The sequence below is a fragment of the Dinoponera quadriceps genome, unplaced genomic scaffold, assembly GCF_001313825.1.
Source record: "Dinoponera quadriceps isolate SergipeBrazil2010 unplaced genomic scaffold, ASM131382v1 scaffold1692, whole genome shotgun sequence".
In the NCBI taxonomy this organism is placed as follows: domain Eukaryota; kingdom Metazoa; phylum Arthropoda; class Insecta; order Hymenoptera; family Formicidae; genus Dinoponera; species Dinoponera quadriceps.
Window position 1 is genome coordinate 113727 of NW_014555923.1, and position 18729 is coordinate 132455.

The window sequence follows — 18729 nt, forward strand, 5'->3', positions numbered from 1 at the left end:
GAGAGAGAGAGAGAGAGAGATACCCATCTTGAACATAACCTGTTGGGCGATTATTTTGTTTGTCGTGACTCCGTTGCAACCGAAAATCTCATAAGATATGAATTGTTACTATAAAAACTCGTGATAACAGTGAAAATGGCTGTGCCTCATCTAGGCGTGAGTGATATTGTTCACTTGAACGTTGGCGGCACCAGGTGACGATTGTTGATCACACAAAGATCCATTCCTTGTACTGTCTCCTTTATTCTTCATTTTGGTGCGCTCGAATTCTTTATATACATGTGTGTATGTGTGTGTATGTGTGTATATGTGTGTGTGTTCATGCGTGCGCTAGATCCTATTGTTGGTCTATTACTTCATCTCTAACAATATTAGAGTGACTTAAAGTTAAGAACTATCGGCAAAAACGGATGTTTCTCCCTTTCAGATTTTCCACATCTCGCCAAACACTGACATGGATCCAAGATTCGTTCTTCACAGCGCTGTTAAGCAACAGGATTGACAGTCACAAGGATGAGACTGGTGCTCTTTTTATAGACAGAGATCCGAAGCTATTCTCTATTATATTAAATTATCTTCGTACGAAGGATATCGATCTGAGAAGCATAGATATCCGTACACTGAGGCACGAGGCTGAATATTATGGCATTACTCCTCTGGTCAAGCGCTTAATGCTCTGTGAAGATTTGACTCAGTCATCCTGCGGCAATGTGTTGTTTTATGGTTACTTACCACCTCCAAGTAAGAGAGACCAGGAATGTATTACTAATTACAGTAAAGTTCTCTTATAAGTTCAGTTTGAAGACTGTAAGAATATATAGTTGACTTCTAATATATATTTAAGATATTATATATATATGGATAAGAAAAGACTGATAAAACATATGTGAGGCGTTACTGTATATTACCATATTGTAACCAGATAGGTATCACTGTAATGTGACAAATACTACAATGATCTGTATTGTTTTAAAGGTATTCCCCTTCAAGAGCCTGTGGCGGTAACATCGAATGTCAGCGATGTATCTGTTCACATTAGAGTTGTACCTAATACAAACTCTAGAGTTGATGGACCATCTACCTCACAATCTGCAACTGCTGGCAGTTCCAATAATCAAAATGCTATTGCCGGTAATTAGAAGCTACCAATAATAATTAAGCTATCAGCAAAAAACGCATATTTAACCTTTTCGCTTCGTGAGAAGAGTTATAGAGGACATTAATATATTCGTTGCATCGCTCCTCGGGCATATTTCCTTCTACCAAGCCTTCAGACGTGCTCTCCGCTTTATTCACAAGCCAAAGATCCAAATTAATGTGTTTATATTACGGATGAACTCGTGCTCGGCATAGGAGGTCGATATACGAGTATATTCGTAGTTGACTTGTGAGGCTCATATACCAACTACGAGTATACTCGAGTATAGTCGTCAGCGAACGTGTTAAATGCAAAGGCATCGAATTAATTTGCACACCTAATATCTCGTTTATGTAAATAACTTTATCACAAGATATAATTGAAAAGGGAAAATTAACTTTGAAACACTGTCACACAGGCCAACAACAAAATCACAAAGCGACACTGGGAACTCACATGAGGAATTCCTCCTTAGACTATCGGTTACCTCAACGCGGTCTCCCACATTCTCGCACACCGTCCTTAGACCTGAGACATGTTAGAAACAATTCGGCAGATCTAAATAAATTATACAGAAACGACATTAGCCTGGTGTTTGGGCAGCAGCAAGGTGAGCATTAACGAAACATACAATAAATAGTATAGGTATAAGAATTGCTATTTTTATCGTGAAAAGAAAAAAGCTACAATACGCCTTCTCGATGATAATGTTTTCTTTTCACTCGAGAACGCACACGCATTGGCATCGACACTTGGAAATCCCCAAATTCACCTATTAACCCTTTGCACTCGAGGGCTCCGGAGCGGAGCCATTTAAAATTTGTCTTCAAACTCTTCAAACTCAAATGCAAATAGCAAGAGCGGAATATCCTATACACAATAGTTTTTACGATTTGTCTTTGTCCTTATGTTATGAACTGAAAGTTATTTGCATTGTCTCCATAGCGGAGCCCTCGAGTTTGAAGACAAATTTTAAATGGCTCCGCNCATCCCAGATTTTTTAGTCGCATACCAATATCCTTTATTCTCCGAATTTTTAATAGAACCACTTTGTGCGCAGTTTCGTTATGGGTAGACCCGCTAAGAGTGCAAATCATCAAGGCGCACCACAACTGGATAGTGATAGCTTATGCGCATTTCATAACGTGCTACCGGCTGAAAGACTCGTCCGGATGGCAACATGTGTTCACCAGTCCGCACATCGAGTGTATAATCGAGCGTGTGGCTATAAACGCGAAAATGGGTGGTGCGGACGGTAAGATGGTCGCTATCTCCTACGGTAGTCAAGTGAGACTCTGGGGCATATCCGAAGAAGGAACCGTCAATAGACTGTCCAAAGTAGGTATGTTCAATCTGAACGTACGCGTGGAATATCTGTTCTTTATCGGCAGTCAGTTGGTTGCGTTATCACCGACTGGGAAAATCGGTGTGTGGCACGCAATGACTCACCATTGGCAGATACAGGATGTAGTGCCTATCTTGTCTTTCGATACGGCTGGCTCCTTCCTCTTGCTGGGTTGTAACAATGGGTCCATTTATTACATCGGTAAGAGAAAATAGAAATCTATTTCCGAATTCAAGTTTGGATAATTGCGTATTATCATGACTCAGTATTAAAATAATCCAATAAGGGGCCGTTCAGTAATTACGTCACATTAAATTTGAATATTTTTTCTCTTCCCCCCTTCCAATATTACGTGGTATTACCCTTCCCCCCCCCCTCCTCCCCCCTTCTCTGCCAACACAGAATAAAAGTGAACTTCATTCAATTTTATATCAACAATTGCATTAATTCTGACTATTATGTAATGTATCTCTATTTCAGTTAATCAGTAGGATTGACGTTAAATTGTGTATTACAGATATGCAAAAGTTTCCTTTGCGGATGAAGGACAACGACCTGCTCGTGACTGAATTATATCGAGACCCAAGTTACGATCCCATAACTGCGATATCTGTATATTTGACGCCGAAAACAAGTAAGCTCTCTCTTATTCTCACTCTCACGTCTTAATATAAGGATCTCGATAAAATGACGACTTACGGAAGCCCGAGGTAATGCACTCTCGATTAGAACTAGCTACTGCTACTCGCCAAGAACAATTCCAACGAGTGACGTACCTGATGATCGCTATTGAGGGATTCTTATTGCAGGAATGCCACGTAGCAGGGAGAAAATTTCGCGAAAATCGCGCAGGAATTTTCTAGTCTCGTGCAAAATCTTTATTCCAAACGCACGCTGATATAAGAATATTATATCCCTTAGCGATTAAGACAACAAATTCTAACATAATCATCATATAAGCTAGCATTTTATTAACATTTTATTTCTTAAGATATTATATGTTGTGAAGTTTAAGAGAAAGAGGGGGAGAGAGAGAAAGAGAGAGAGAGAGAGAGAGAGAGAGAGAGAGAGTGAAAGTGAAAGATGATTCTTAAAGATATTAATGAAAATTTATTATTACATTCTTTGCTTCATGATTTCGTACAACTGGATCGATAGCACAAGGCAAGTATGGGTCGATATAAGCAGACGTTTCGCCTTCTCATGTTCATCATCTCACAAATTCAAAGCGTCAACCTTCATCCGTCTTGCGTGTTAACCGCATCACGTGTCGAGAGTCGCGTGTAATTTAACTCTCCCTTCCTCTCCGGATATCACTGAGTTCTCTGCTGTATCGCCTGATATCGCAATATATACCTTCCCGTCGTGCCAATAACGCAAACCACTCGTAAAGGCGAGCGTGTTAATCACACATGTGGGAAGACACATTTTTCGTAGCAAGATGCAACTACGGACCGTACACTGTACAACGTCGTTGTGCATACAGGATGCGGGCTTACATAAGACACGGACAATGATTGCACGACTCACACACAACCTTGCTGTCCTTATGCGTGTCCAGTTGTACTATAATGCAACTTTTCTTTCTTTACTTTTCGCGCATTATCTCGCGTAGTTGGTTTATTTCACACACGCGCACACACACACGCGCGAATTGATCGTCAAAGCCGTTCGCTCGCTTCTATTCTAATATATTAGCGTCTGAGAGAGGGAGGGGGGGAGGTAACAGAAAATATACGTATTTGCTTGTGTATTATATTTTCTTTTGTTGGTAGTCCATAGGTGAAATTTTGAATGATGCTTTTTCTCTTCGGAATAAATTATATTTCAAATCGACTTGTGTTGTAAATGTTAACATTTTTATACACACGTGTATATATACGTAGTTGTTCGAAATTGTTATTAATTGTGAAACTATTGTTATTTGTGAAATTGTTATTACTTGTGATCGTCGTCGTTATGTTCTGTTTGACAAATTAGTACTCGCTGCATGCAATATCGTGAAGCTTTACGATTCATGCGCTGATTATTACTTTGTATTAATATTAAGCATATTCGAACACATTTGTGTCGTTTAAACATTGTTTCATGCTACATCTATATCGTCAAGGTCTTTGATCTATTGTTACTGTCGTTACTATATTGTACAACATCAAGAATTAATCCTCTGATACACTGTTCAATTTTCACGTCTATGTGATACAAAATAACAATTAATCTCCATGACACTTCTGCAAACGCGAATCTATCTCGTTGAGAAATTAAGAAATCCCAGTGAGTCAACGGCCATGTTCCAGCAGGACGTTTATTTTACAGCCGTTGGAAGTTTCCTGTGTTGAGATTGGATTATTCTATGTTATTGGATTATATATATATTGTAAATTAAAAAAAAAAAAGAATTCAATCTCAGCTCGGGAAACTTCCAACAGCTGGGATAAACGTTCCACTGAACGTGGCCGATGTGTGTCACTGAAATAGTACACGTGATGAAAGAATTGCAGACAACATCTATATGTTTATTTGCTTCGATTCCCGAAAGTGCATCAGGTGGTTAATACGATACGAAGGGAGGCGTTCTAAAATCTGATCTCCAACGCAGGTCTCTGTGGAAACTGGATAGAAATCGCATATGGCACCAAGTCCGGTAGTGTCCGAGTAATCGTACAGCATCCGGAAACCGTGGGTCACGGTCCGCAGTTATTTCAAACGTTCACGGTGCATCAGAGCAGCGTGACCAAGGTACGTTGAATTCCGATCCGAGCAGATATTAGGTGTACAAATTAATTCGGTGCCCTTTTGTCATAAAATTCAAAGTTTATTTACAAAAAGTCGGGTACAAGTTCAGTGTTCGAAATAATTTCCATTATATTCTGTGACTTTATTCCATCTATCAGGCAGCTAATGAGTGCCCGTCCACGTTAGCTAATCATGCGAAATATATTACAGGTGACGCTCTCGGAGAAATACTTAGTGTCGGTCTGCTCGGAATATAATCATGTGCGAAGTTGGGCGGTGACCAGATTTCGCGGAATGATCTCGACTCAACCAGGGTCAATGCCTGAGGCGAGCTTCAAAATCGTTTCCTTGGAAGCGATCGACCCTTGCGTCAGCTACAATGCCGGCAACGACTTTGGTATGTTGTGATATTACATATGTCTCTAAAGCACTACTCTACCCGTTACACTGGTCGATGAAAATTGTCTCTTAGATCTACAATCAATTCTAGTTGATTATATGGCGTTAATCACAAATATAACAATTAAAGTCAAAACTTACTATTACTTTACATCATATGGTAAGCAACAATCAAAAGAGAATTTGATATTTGAGATTTTTATGATGTAAAAAGGGAAAAAGGAATATCTCCAAAATCACTTCAAAGTTAATTTTTTAAAAATTTGAAGTAATATGTAGGACTCCTGTAAGAGTTGAGTATGTGATATATATTTGAATTTCTTGTAGAGAGATGTAGACTATTTCTATTCTTTTATTGTAACATTCTTTATTTTGAGACTGTTAGAAAATACTATTAAATAATGTCACGTTTAAAAAGAATTTTAGTCTTTCCAACAATATGAAATATAAAAAGAATAAGAAATTATAGTAAAAATATATTCTGTTGCTTGATGTTCACACCTTTCTAATGCCATTAATTTACAAAAATTAAAATAGCCTACACTTCTTGAACCATAGCTAAATAATTGTTTTTTTATCATCATTTCCTGTTTATATATAAACATATAAATATATTGAAGGAATTAAAATTCAAAGTGGATATCATTTATAACACGACATTTGTTGATCAGCGTTATTAGATTGGTGCGAAAAATTGCGCGTACTTTATCGTTCATTGTTCATTGATATGTTTAACATATATAATTTAATATTCCGTCACATATATATGCAGGTCCGTTCGGCGAGCAAGACGACGAGCAGGTATTCGTACAGAAAGTTGTGCCCGAAACTGACCAATTATTTGTTCGATTGGCATCGAACGGGAAAAGAGTTTGCGTGATACAGTCGGTGGACGGCAGCATTATAAGCTCGTTCTACGTGCACGAGTGCGAAGGCATGGGCTCAAGGCCCAGGCGCTTCATATTCACCGGCCATTCTAACGGCACTATACAAATGTGGGATCTCACAACGGCATTGGATCCGTCTTTCAATGCCACTAAAGGTGCGTTACTCTCACTATGGAATGACTTGACGGAATCCATGAGCACGAATCCGCTCGTTTGAAAGTCAAAACTGTTACCAAAATGAAAGTGTCCTTTCACATTTGACCGGTTAAAATTATCCACTTGATTATATTAAGGTTGAATAATAACCAGTTATTCAGTTAAAAGTTCAGTTCAGTTGAAAACTTAACAATTTTTAACTTGGTTAATTTTAAATGAGTTAACTTTTAAATTTAAACTAGTTAATTTAAATTGTATCAACGTTAACTTGTTAACTTTTTTTTACATAAGTTAAAATAATTTATCAATATTAAAATCATTGCGAACTGCTTAAACGACTTGATCTGATGAAACGCTGAGACACGGATATGTTGTTTTTACATCTATTTTCAGAATCTGCTTGAATTTCTCACGGGAGGAAAAAAAAGCTCGATTTTTGTCGAACGGTGTTATGATACGAATGATCGTACGATTTTTTTTTTTTTCAAAAATTCATATTTATTATCGACAGATTGCTCCGGCGGACCCACGCCGGAAGAGCTCTGGAAGCTGTTGGATCAATGCGACCTCAGCAACAGTCACTGCTCGACACCTTGCATCAGTCCTTCCCCTTCGTTGATCGCGACGGGGCCTAGGATCAAGACGAGCAACGTCCTGTTTCTCAATCAGTCGCAGAATCCGGATACACTGCCTGGATCCAGCCAAACGTAAGGACATGTTCAATCGGAGCTACCTCGCGCGAGCTGAGGATAAATTGAATTATCTCCCGGTTTGCAACCGGAGGTAGAAGCATCGCGACTACCAGCATGCGAACGGGAAATCTGCATTTATTATATTTGGTTATTTATTTATTTATTGATAAACCAAACACACTGAACTATCGGAAACAAGTCTGCATAGTTATAGTTCCTGAATCGTTGTCTTTGCATTCACGTGTATACAAAGAGATCCTACTCGGTGGACTCTTCTAGACGAAGTTACGTTATTTATCTATTTAAGCAGTGCAATCTGAAAATAATATAACGAGGAACATGACTGCGTTATATATAAGCTTTACAGCTTATTTAATTATATAATGATCATATAAGTTATATTTGTGTTGAGATAATATTACTTTAAGAAAATAATATTACTTTAAATAAGTGGATTTGATACAAGTGCAAATAGAATGTCTATGAAATTGATTTTAAGAGATTTTGATAATAGCACTAATGTTCTGGAGCGAATCTACTTGATTAATGTTATTGATATTAAATTAAATTTTGTATAAACTCTATTCGATAAAAATTTTAAGCATTTATAGTAGTGATCAAATTCTCTTAAGACGTTCCGATTTTACGATATCTCTATTGTTCCAATAGAAAGTTTTACACATTGTCATACGTAAACTCGTTTAATTAGATAGCATAAGCTCGTCCGGGAAGGGGAATAGATATTCAGCAAAATCATCGACTGATAGATAAATACGGCGGTTAAAGTGTTTTGTTTAGAATTATATATATTCTGTATTAATGTTACAAAAGAATGAAAGGAGATAATCGTACACGGAAACGTACATCGTTTCCCCGCGATTTCTGTTGAAACGAAGTCAACAAGTCCTATCGAACTCGAAGGGAAGCTATCGGTGTGGTAAGTCGGTTTGTAGAACATTGTTATATATCGATTTTCTCGCATAGAGCACACTGCGATCTTTTTACCCCAACTGTAAAACACTTAGTAATATTTCAACATTATATCACTATCAACATTTCATACCCCTGAATATCATTTCAAAAGTTGACGACTTCAGCGACAACATCATCGTATCTCTCGAGTAACAAATGTGTGTGGTATACGTTACGTATGCAATTAATATGGATATTGAAAAGTCAAATTTGCAAGTCCGAATATACGCGCAAGTATTCGGCTTTGTTACTGTGTGGCTTTCGGATATCTCGCATGTACGTGTATGAAAATACTTACGTACCTGTGACTTCACCGCATGGTACAATGCATACGTCATCGACGTACATGTACATACATAAAAAATTGTATTGTAATATTGTTACAACCGTTACACTTCTGTGATTTAAATAAACCATTGGTATACGTGTAGCACGTTTCACTCGCGTTTGAATGCACGTGACTGTCATCCCTGTACACACACACACACACACACACACACACACACATGCGTAGGTACACTGTACATACAGATCGTTACAAAAGTAGACGATTAGAAAGATCGATTTAGAAACTTTCTCTCGATACATTATCAATTATACTATAATAATCTATATTATAGTTCTTGGTTTTTTTTTTACAAAAATCTCCTTGAAACGATAATATCGATAACATTTAACCGACGTCTTAAAATCGTAAAATAATGCGATATTGCATGCGACGTACGATGTACACAGCAATTCGTAAAACGATAATACGTACGAGCCTCCGCACTTTGGCTTTGAGAACAAATTCGCATTGTTCGCAATAGTTATTGTAACACTCGCAATTACCGCTATAAAAGTCTAATTAAACCTCAGGCACTACGGTGATATATTTCGTAACAAGAATTGTACGATCAGTTAAAATTAAACCTACCTACATTGTTATCTCTTTCTCTCCCTCTCTCTCTCTTGGTTTAGAAAATTAATCGATATAAAATCATGCCGAGTCCGCGAGATGCGCGGGAAATCGACTTTCGAGACAAGTGTTATACCGTTAAAACTCGATATTAAGTCACACAACAATGTAAACTGTTAGATCGATAAAGCGGTCGGACCCCGCGTGAAAACATTTCATTCTAGCCACTCTCGTAAATAAAGCGTCGCAAGAATCCAACCCAACCATTTGTTATAAATCGGACGTGTCTCATGTAAAACGTTTATGCCAAAATAAATCGTTATAGAACAGCGACGGATGAGTCAGCGGCGTCAATAGAAAGCACCAAGCGACTAAGCCGACCACGAACAAACACAGCAGTCCGGCCCTCTTCAGCGGATCTTTGTACGCCGCTACTTCCGAGAGATCGGGGAATCCCATGTGGTTGCAGAAAGAGTGCACAGCGAACGGTGCGATGAAGTGGCCTGAGGAGAGATACAAAAACGTGAAGAAAGGTCCGTCAGTGGCGTGTTTCGAAAGCACAGTAAAACGAACCTGTTTTGGCAAAGAGGAAGGCTGCGTACGCTCCGAACAACGTCGTGTACGTGGACTGGAAACCTGAAATCGACGCGTCAGAAAAAGAAATTCTCGTGAAAAAGGACGATGGGTGAAAATGAGCCGGTTTTTGATCCCCGGAGTGGCAAGTAAAAACGGTACATTTTTTTTTGTAGTTTTTGAGCTGCTGAATCTGATTCTGATCGTTCAAGAATGTTGATTTGTCTAGTACATTCCCGACAAATTAAAATTTCTTAAAAGTCAGAATCGGATTCGGCAGCTGAGAAACTTGGAAAAAATATACCACTTTTATTCGCCACTTCAGGGGCTAAAATCAGCTCATTTTACCCATCGTTTTTTCTCGCGTTTTTCACGAGATCGCTTAAACGCTCGTGGTCTCCAGATCAAACGCAAATCGTCCTGAGCTCGTCCTGGACGATGTGCTTAGGATATTTCGAGACACTCATCAAGAGGTGCGTTCGAGGAGACGTTATTTAGCTCGTCATTCTATCCTTGTTGTACATGTAAAGAATACTAAAGATAGAATGACGCGCTAAATAGCGTCTCCTCGAACGCTTCCAAGGTATTTTGAGCGCATTCCAGGTGTTTACGGGATATCTCATGCTATCTGGACAGGGATTTTCACTCACAGGATATAAACAGCGCATGCTTAATCCCCATGCCCATCTTTATCCTCTCCACAACGTGATGGAAATGAGCCACCCCGAAGAAAAGGGGACACAGGAATATGGCAGTAGTCGGCGCGAAGCACTGTAAGAGCAACGGCAACATGCAAGCTCTGAAGGTCCACTCCTCGGACAACGGGGCGACCACCTGATTCCTCCACCAAATCAATGTTCTCACACTGCCCAACCAATACATCGGCTCTGGAGAGAAAGATTCGCAACAGCATGAGTCCCGGTTTACAATAGCCCTGGTCTACATTAGGTACTTTAAGCTTTAAGCCTTGAGAAATTGACCAATCGAATGTGAATAATTAATTGTGATTTCAATTCTGTGATTTCAATTCTGTGAGGTCAATTTCTTAAGGCTCAAAACACCTATTGTAAATCGGGACATAGGTGTTTTGAGCTTTAAGAAATTGACCAGTCATAGTCGAATACGAGAAGAATAATTGACGTGATTGCTCAATTTCTTAAGGCTTGCAGTTTAAAGCACCTGTTGTAGATTGAAGTGGGGTCTACAATGAGAGTTTAAGCTCTAAGCCTTAAGAAATTGATTAATCACAATTGATTATTCTTGTATAATTCGTTTGTGATTGGTCAACTTCTTAACGTTTAGGGCTTAAAGCACATATTGTAGACCGGGACTGATCTTGCTTTCGTTTTGTCAGATCTGTTCGCGGTTTCATCTCGAGTTGAATGCGCTATCGAATTCGGATATTCAACTTAGAATGCTGACCAGTGTACAATCGCCAGAGTCCATTGAAGCCCTGCAGACTCAGAGGACCTAGGAACAGGATCATCGTTAGGAGCAACGGTATCACAGTCGCCTGTATCAAGCCCGACCACCGTAGACCCAGCAACTCCCAAATGGTCGCCTGAAACGAAAGATAAGATAATAGGAATCACTGATAATTCACAGAAGAACATCCGGGAACTATTTACATTGACGAAGGATTACCTTTTGGAATACGTTCTCGTTCATTCCAAAGTACAAGGGTACCGGTGAAATGAGAGTCATGATAAACACGCTAAAAAATCGTTTCTTTATCGTTGACGGATGTTCCCTGAAATAGAAACGATCGGAAATGAAGCTTGATAACAAAGCTTTATATGATAATATTGCTGTTGATAGGTTTTAATTAAAACTCTTCGCTATATTAATTATATGTCATTTCAAAATTACCAATTCGAAGAATTTCATTATATTAAATTTAAATCGACGATTCAAAGAATATTGTATATTTTTAATTAATTTATGTTTTATAATTTTTATTATATTTGCATCATATGTTAATATTATATTTTCATAATTATTTTATTAAGAGTTATATTAGATTTCAAAGCCACGCATCCAAAGAATTTATTCGAATGTTTTGACAAAGAAGTGACATTGTTGAATTCAATTCAAAAGTCCTGCTACGACGATTGTCACGTTCAAATCTAGCTATGGCGCCAAACATTACTATGTCGGATTCAAATGCGTTGTTCTATATATTTTCTATATTTCTTTCTGTTCTCCACGCTACACATTACTCTCTATATTTAAAATGGAATGGCTGTGTAAACTAAGATCCGCAAGAAAAACAGGAAGAAAGATTAAAATTGTAAGAAGGTTTAGAAATGTGGCTGAAGAGAACAGTCGATGATAAATCTTATCTTTAGGGGTGCGATGCTGATTTGAACCAACTATAGGGTTCACGCCGTATAAGCGCTTATAAGTGTATCTTACATCGTTCATTTCGGAATCATAAGCGTTCGTAGTGCGGCTTGTCCCGGTCTACAATAGATGCTTTAAGCTCTAAGCCTTAAGAAACTGATCATTCACAATTGAATTATACAAGAAAAATCAATTATGATTGGCCAATTTCTTAAATCTTACGCCTTAAATTTTCATTGTAGACTTCCCTTTATGTAATAGCTAGACTGTTAATTTCTTTGTTTGCAAGCAGAAAAGTGAACGCCAGAAATTGCGTATTATGTCATGCGCGGAGTAGGAAACACGTATTATTTTATTGATTGAATGTGTGTAAAACGATGCCTGCAGGTACAGTCGTAGACAGAAAGGTTTGACACTTTTTTTTTATGAGTATCACACATTTTCCTATTGGGTACGAAATGCGTTTCGAAACTCATCGGAAAATGTGTCACAACCTTTTTGTTCACGATTGTATCTGCATCACATATCTACAGAATAGGCACTTTCCATTTAGTGACACAAGTCGACCTAACCATCATTTTGTCTTTGTTCCACATTCAGTGATATAATAAAAGTAGGATGATTCTTGTGTCACCAAATAGAAAGCATCCAATAAGTCTGCGTTCGAAAACACTGAGAGGATACAATAACAGTTAATTGACCAATAAATACAAAAAACTATGGACGATATTTATAGACGGATTTTAGCTCGAATCTAATAAGTATAGCAAGTTTTAAGCCATAAGGAATTGGTAAATCATAGTGAGAAGAATAATCGATTATAATTGATGAATTTCTTACGGTTTACAATTTACTATACTTATTATAGATCCGGGCTTATATTTAAATTTATCTTCTGATGTTTCGTAGCCAATGAAATGAGCCGTGAAATATTTGAAGATAAACTGGAGATAGTCTTAAATATAAGATTAAATATAAGATCGACTATAAATATCAGCCTAATATTTCTTCATCATGATTGGTTAATTAAATGTCACCCTCAGCATATATATAATACTATATAGCCAGTTGTCTCATGCTGTCTATAAGAGAGAGCCGTTTCAGAAGGGAAAGACAGACGATGTCCGATATATGTATTTTGACTGTAGTGCGCAGACGCGGGGATCAGATGATATATATGTATATACATGTGCTAAAATATAATAAAATATATATATATACATGTGCTAAAATATATTTTATTTTTCTATTGGCGGAGACGTCAATCCGATGCATGCGCATTACGTTCAAAAAGAGAGGGAAATACATATTTCCGCACCGTAGTTGCGAGACTTCTCTCTCACCCTGGCTATGTAGTGGTATTACATATATGATCCTCAGTGCGGCGTTTCTGAACGCAGATCAACTAGACTGCTAACTTGGCCTAAATACACGGCCCCGGAAAATTCGTACAAAACCTCGCGCATGCGTTATGACCGTCACTCTCTGATTGGTCGAATGTCGCGCGCGCGCGTGTGTGTGTGTGTTGCGCGCGCGCGTATACACAGGCAAATATATAGGTTACGATCCACTTGAAACTGCAAACGCTTTGAAATGCTTGAAGAAAGAACGCGATTGGTCTGTACGACGCTTCGAAGCATTTGCGACATAAAACGCGTCCTATTCACAGCACGTACCACATATCTACGTGAGATTTCTATGGTTGCTTTCCAACAAGAGACACAGGTCGATACGAGTGTAGTTATATTATCTATTATCCTTTTCTTTATCAAGTGCGAAAGAAGGACAAATGATGATATATAACTAGACTTGTGTCGACCTGTGTGTCATGCAGGAAAGCAAACTATTGGTCTGTTCTTTATAGTTGGACTGCTGAACTGGTGCAATAAGTTAAAATGAGAAAACGTATACTTATCTCACTTCAACTTATTGCACTCATTCAGCAGTGCAGCTATAAAGAACAGATCGTATATATACGATCTGGAGCTCCATATTTCGACTAAATTAGGCCCGATATCACCAACGTGTCAATCAAATCGGTCGATTAAATTCAGCTCTTCCGTTGCCGGAGTTGTCCAATCGCATCATTGTAAGATAAAGGCGATTGGTCAGATCCAATAGACAAATTGAATTTAATCGACCGATTTGATTAAAACCGGCGATACACGATGCCTGTCTCGTGTTGGATTGCTTGCTGGATAGACATGCTGCGTCCTGATTGGTGCATTTTTAAAAGTGAATAACAATATACCAATCAAAATGCAGTATTTCTATCCAGCAAACAATCCAGCACGAAACAAGCATCGTGTATCGCTGGCTTAACTCGCGTTGGTAAAACCGGGCTTTAATAGTCTGGTTAGCTATAAATAACCGTGATCTCGAGAATACACACACAATCACTAGGATTCGCTTCAGTCTGTTCTTTTTAGCTGAATTGGCTGCACCAGAAACGTAAGAAAATGTAATGGCGTTTCCGATTTGCTGACTCTACCCGACTCGGGCAATGTTCCGATAATCTTTGCAGTACTGCAATATATAATTCACGTCACATATACTATAGCTTACAATGCTGCAGCGAATACCGGAATGCTGGCGGAGTCGACAAATCGGAAACACCATGAATTTCGCGAACTAACGCAGTCGATCGTCCAGCTAAAAAGAACGCACCACTTTCCACGCGAAAGTTCGACGCGACGCCACGGCGTCGCTGGCGCCACCTGTCCAGAATGCGATTGTGACAGCGAGCGGTGCGACGCGAAGCGCGCGTGGGACAGTCACTTGTATCCGTCCGGTCGGTGTGAGGCACTGCACACAGTTACAAATCGCGACTTGCCGAGAGAGCGAGCGCCGCGCCTACGGGAGAAAAAGAGGCGGTGGAAAACGACGACGTCGCACGGGACAAAGGAAAGAGAGAACACGGACGGAAAAAGAATCGAACGAGCGAGACCGCGCGAGAGAAAGAGAGAGAGAGAGCCGTCGTCTTCGTGGTTGCTGTTACGTCGTCGGTCGCCGCTGTCATCGCCGTGTTGTCGTAGTCATCGTCGTCGTCGCCGCACCACTGTCGCCGATCGCTACGGACGTGTCACACGTACCTGTTGTGCGGCGAACTCCAGACATACAGGCTCGCCACGTAGACGACCGAGAGCGCGAGGCACGAGAGGACGGCGGAGATGCAGGGCGAATTATCGGTATTTCGCTCCGCGGCCTCCATAGCTCCATAACCGATGTCGGTCGCTTGTGTCGCGCTCCACTGCGGAAGGGGGGCTCGGTAATAAGCCCCGTGGCGGCAGCGGCGGCTGCCGCGGCGGTACGGAAGAGAGGAGGAGGAGGAGAAGAAGAGGCAAGCAGGAGCCAGGATAAGGGGTTGGGGGAGGGAAACAGCGCGCAGCAGAGGGAGAGAGAGGGAGCGAGAGGGGTGACGCGAGTGAACGGGTCGTGAGAGAATCGTCGAATGGGGGGCGAGAAGGGGGATTCGCGCACAGCACGCACTCACAGGGCAGATACACTCGTACGATTGGCGGCTGCCCTCTGGGCCACCAGTCGGCAAGCAGAGCTCTACCCGTCGGCCGTGAGCAAGATGGCCGCCGTGAACGGTGGTAGTGTCGCTATTGTGTAGTGTCTTTCAAGCTTTTGGCAGCTTCTGCGTGCGCGGCCCTACGTCGCGCGGCGGCTGCCCTACTGCCGCGCGGGGCGGGGGGCTACCGCCGGTCCTCGCGCACCCTCGCAGTCGAGGGAGTACGCGAAGCCGCCGATCGAGTGCCTCGGAGCGGAGAGCTGCACGCGCGAGAGAGAGAGAGAGAGTGAGGAACAGGCGGCGCGGAGGTAGAGAGGAGGAGAAGAGGAAGAGGAGGCGGAGGACGACGACGGCAACAGCAGACACGGGGACGAGGACGTCGAGCGCCGAGCGCCGCCGACAGAAAGATGCCGAGCGCGTCGTTCACGTCGTCGCGCAGCTACGTGCGGAGATCGCGGCGGAAAGGCGCAAACAGGATTCCTCTGCCGTCGAGAACCACTTCGGGTAAGCGTGCGAACGAGCGCGACAAGGAGCGAGCGAGCGATCGTGCGAGTGAGTGAGTGAGCGAGCGAGTGAATGAGTGAGTGAGTAAGTGAGTGAGTGAGTGAGTGAATGAGTGAGTGAGTGAGTGAGTGAACCAAGAGGGACAGACGGAGACTACCAAAGAGAGAGAACGGCCGAGCGAGAGAGGATGCGATCCTAAAGCGAGACAGGGAGAAAGAGAGTGAGAGAGGGCGCGAGAGAGAGAGAGACGAAGACAATAGGAGAGACACAGAACGGCCGCATCCGATGTCCAGGAGTTCATGGCTCGCCCGTGTTCCGCGTCGCCGATGCCTCCCGTGGTGAAGGGACAACGGTGCGACGACAGCATCGCCGAAAGCATCGAGGAGGAGCGTGCACTCTCCGCCATCTCCGTCGGGCCTTTGTCTTTGTGCACGATTTGTAAACGTGCAGCCGCGCACGGCTGGGCCTCTCGGCCAGTGTATCTCGCGTTTTTTCTCGGGGTTCACCACCTCTCGATAAGGGGCCGTCTGTCGCGTCAAAATTTCTCCCGGAGTAGCCGAGGTGCCGCGGTTCGCGGAAACGATGACGCGTATACACGGGGACCTTCCGAGGTTCCGTTCTCCCAACGTTCCCGGGATCGTAGTCGAGAAAGAAAAAGAGAGAGAGAGAGTAAGTAAGTACGGAGGCGAGGTGTTGTGCACAGCGATCGACCGCGAGCACACCGCGAGATTGACGTTTTAGGCGTGTGTAATCGAGCGACCGTTGCGCGTTCCGCGGAAATCGAGGTTAATGTTCCCGTCTAAACGCGTAAGTGCGAGGCCCGCAGCTCTAGGCTCCTTAGAGTCGCGTCCTTCTACACTTTCCTGCAACTCTTTCTCTCTCTTTCTTCCTCTCGGAAACGACTCTACGCGGTTTTCGCCCCGCTTCGGAGGCAGTAGAGCTGTTGAACGGGACAGCTTTGTGTGTTTCATCAGGCCTGTTCTTTTTGGATGCACCACTGCCGCCCTGGAACCTTTTCCCTTCCATACTCTATTATATACCGAGGTCTATTTTTTCTCACCGAACTGGCTGCATTTGGTTTGTACTAATAATTCTCTTCTCCTCTCTCTTCCGCCGAGTCTCAACCGTCTCTTTTTTTCCGCAAGTGTACACTAGTTCAGCGAAAAAGAACAGACCTCTTGTTTCACACTGAAGGGAGAAAGTGCAGCCTAATTCAGCCAAAAAGAATAGACCTACAGAGTGCATGTTGAAGAATAATGAAAAATATACCCTGGGGAGATGAAGATTTGAACTTGGTGTAGGTGATCATCGACTGTCATCCATGACTAGTAGAAAACAGAATCGCTATCTGGTGCAGAGAAATGCTGATATTCTAAGGAAACTGTAATCCGTGTGAAGAGAGAGAGAGAGAGATTGTTCTATACATTCAAGAGATCTCCTTTCTACGGTTGTCTCAACATCGCATCAGTTGCCTAGCGCTGAATATACGCTCTAAACGCTTTCAGTGGCAGAGCTGTCAAATCGAAGACCCGATCTACACGTGTAGCTGTGGCAAAGAGAGTTGAATAAGGCCCGTTTTACGATACGCCAATACAATGTCGGGGTCGGGACGCAGCCACAGTGAGAGAATTTCTTTTCCGAGAACGAGTTTTCCCCGCTGGATCATCGGCTGCGTTCCGAGATCCGACTCCGGCGTACGACGTATTGTAGAACAGGCCTTAACCCATGCACTGACGGTTGTACTGCGCTTCGGCATTATCGACTGTCAGCCTTCGTCGCGCTCGTGGTTCTTGCTTCGCTGATTCCACTTAAACGTGCATTTCCAGATCGCAGCCCCCATTCGTAATGTAGATAAGCAAAGAGAGCAGTTCGATCGTGTGGTTCTGTGTGTTCGCTGTGTATCGACGTCGATTCGAACAGCCTCGAAGCGATAACGCGAGTCCATGTGACGTTCCGGAGTTCACAAAACGCCCGTACATAAATTCAAGACTGAGATCACGAGGCGAACGTCGTACAAAGGGGGATCGGCAAAAGCGAGGGTAACATTTTCGAAAGCGGGGGCGTGGATGGAAAACTATCCCCCGTTATAATCGTACATCGCTGCTGCGGAGCAGTAGCTCAGTGCTATAAAGTAATAAGGGTTGAACGACCCTCGCGTTGGTACTATTCACGGAATACGATCCTTATTGTAATACAATATCCACAGCGGGACGAAGAAGACTTGCTCTCGCTTGCTTCGGAGAATGTTCGTTCTTGTATCTCTCGCGCGTCGTCGTCGTCGTCGTCGTGAGTCTCGATTGTGTCGATCGCGATCTCCACCTCGCGATCAATCCCTCGGAATGTGGGTTCCGAGGAACCCCCGTCCCCGCCCTCCCGCAATGTCTTCTTTTCCCTTTTTCTCTTTCTCCTTCCCCTCCCCCCCTCTCTCTCTCCGTCTCCTTCCTTCTCGATCCCGAATCTCACCAAAGCTCGATCCAGCTGGAACGCAGCGCAACTTGCCAAGTATACATGTCGATCGGAGCCCGAATTTTCCAGCGCATCGAGAGAGAGAGAGAGAGAGAGAGAGAGAGAG

At 42.1% G+C, this 18729-nt stretch overlaps 3 protein-coding genes across 8 annotated transcripts in view; 2 read left to right on the plus strand and 1 right to left on the minus strand.

The window, feature by feature from the left end:
• LOC106745847 (BTB/POZ domain-containing protein KCTD3) lies at nt 1–8755 on the plus strand. 2 transcript variants are annotated; one of them, XM_014621815.1, is made up of 11 exons: nt 1–194; nt 428–741; nt 976–1131; nt 1557–1748; nt 2199–2684; nt 3001–3117; nt 3642–3647; nt 5083–5222; nt 5430–5616; nt 6391–6660; nt 7173–8755. In XM_014621815.1, the coding sequence occupies exons 1-11, from the start codon at nt 136–138 to the stop codon at nt 7370–7372; spliced, it is 2127 nt and encodes a 708-aa protein (XP_014477301.1). In that variant the 5' UTR covers nt 1–135; the 3' UTR covers nt 7373–8755. The 2 variants fall into 2 exon arrangements, with proteins under 2 accessions (XP_014477301.1, XP_014477302.1); XM_014621816.1 differs by lacking the exon at nt 3642–3647.
• On the minus strand, nt 8134–15740 carry LOC106745850 (CAAX prenyl protease 2). 3 transcript variants are annotated; one of them, XM_014621821.1, is made up of 6 exons: nt 15232–15740; nt 11441–11546; nt 11219–11357; nt 10447–10683; nt 9797–9859; nt 8134–9726 (listed from the first exon to the last, which is right to left on the minus strand). In XM_014621821.1, the coding sequence occupies exons 1-6, from the start codon at nt 15348–15350 to the stop codon at nt 9512–9514; spliced, it is 879 nt and encodes a 292-aa protein (XP_014477307.1). In that variant the 5' UTR covers nt 15351–15740; the 3' UTR covers nt 8134–9511. The 3 variants fall into 3 exon arrangements, with proteins under 3 accessions (XP_014477307.1, XP_014477306.1, XP_014477305.1); XM_014621820.1 differs by lacking the exon at nt 15232–15740 and adding an exon at nt 12980–13857; XM_014621819.1 differs by lacking the exon at nt 15232–15740 and adding an exon at nt 12212–12938.
• LOC106745845 (F-box only protein 11) overlaps nt 15649–18729 on the plus strand; it is a 15369-nt gene continuing 12288 nt past the window's right edge. For all 3 annotated transcript variants that reach the window (XR_001374560.1, XM_014621813.1, XM_014621814.1), the window contains exon 1: nt 15649–16157. Coding sequence is in view for 2 of the 3 variants with exons in the window: in XM_014621813.1 (XP_014477299.1) it covers nt 16061–16157 (97 nt within the window). In the remaining variant the exon portion in view is untranslated. The remainder of the gene's footprint in view (nt 16158–18729) is intronic.

Bases quoted from the DNA above. Each gene is read 5' to 3' on its own strand.
- LOC106745850 (XM_014621821.1), bottom strand. From the start codon at position 15,350: ATGGAGGCCGCGGAGCGAAATACCGATAATTCGCCCTGCATCTCCGCC. The intron at 11,547-15,231 runs GTACGTGTGACA...TTTCTATTTCAG, and splicing joins TGGAGTTCGCCGCACAACAG to GGAACATCCGTCAACGATAA. The intron at 9,727-9,796 runs GTTCGTTTTACT...ATCTCTCCTCAG, and splicing joins CTTCCTCTTTGCCAAAACAG to GCCACTTCATCGCACCGTTC.
- LOC106745847 (XM_014621815.1), top strand. From the start codon at position 136: ATGGCTGTGCCTCATCTAGGCGTGAGTGATATTGTTCACTTGAACGTT. The intron at 1,132-1,556 runs GTAATTAGAAGC...ACTGTCACACAG, and splicing joins TAATCAAAATGCTATTGCCG to GCCAACAACAAAATCACAAA. The intron at 1,749-2,198 runs GTGAGCATTAAC...CTTTGTGCGCAG, and splicing joins GGTGTTTGGGCAGCAGCAAG to TTTCGTTATGGGTAGACCCG.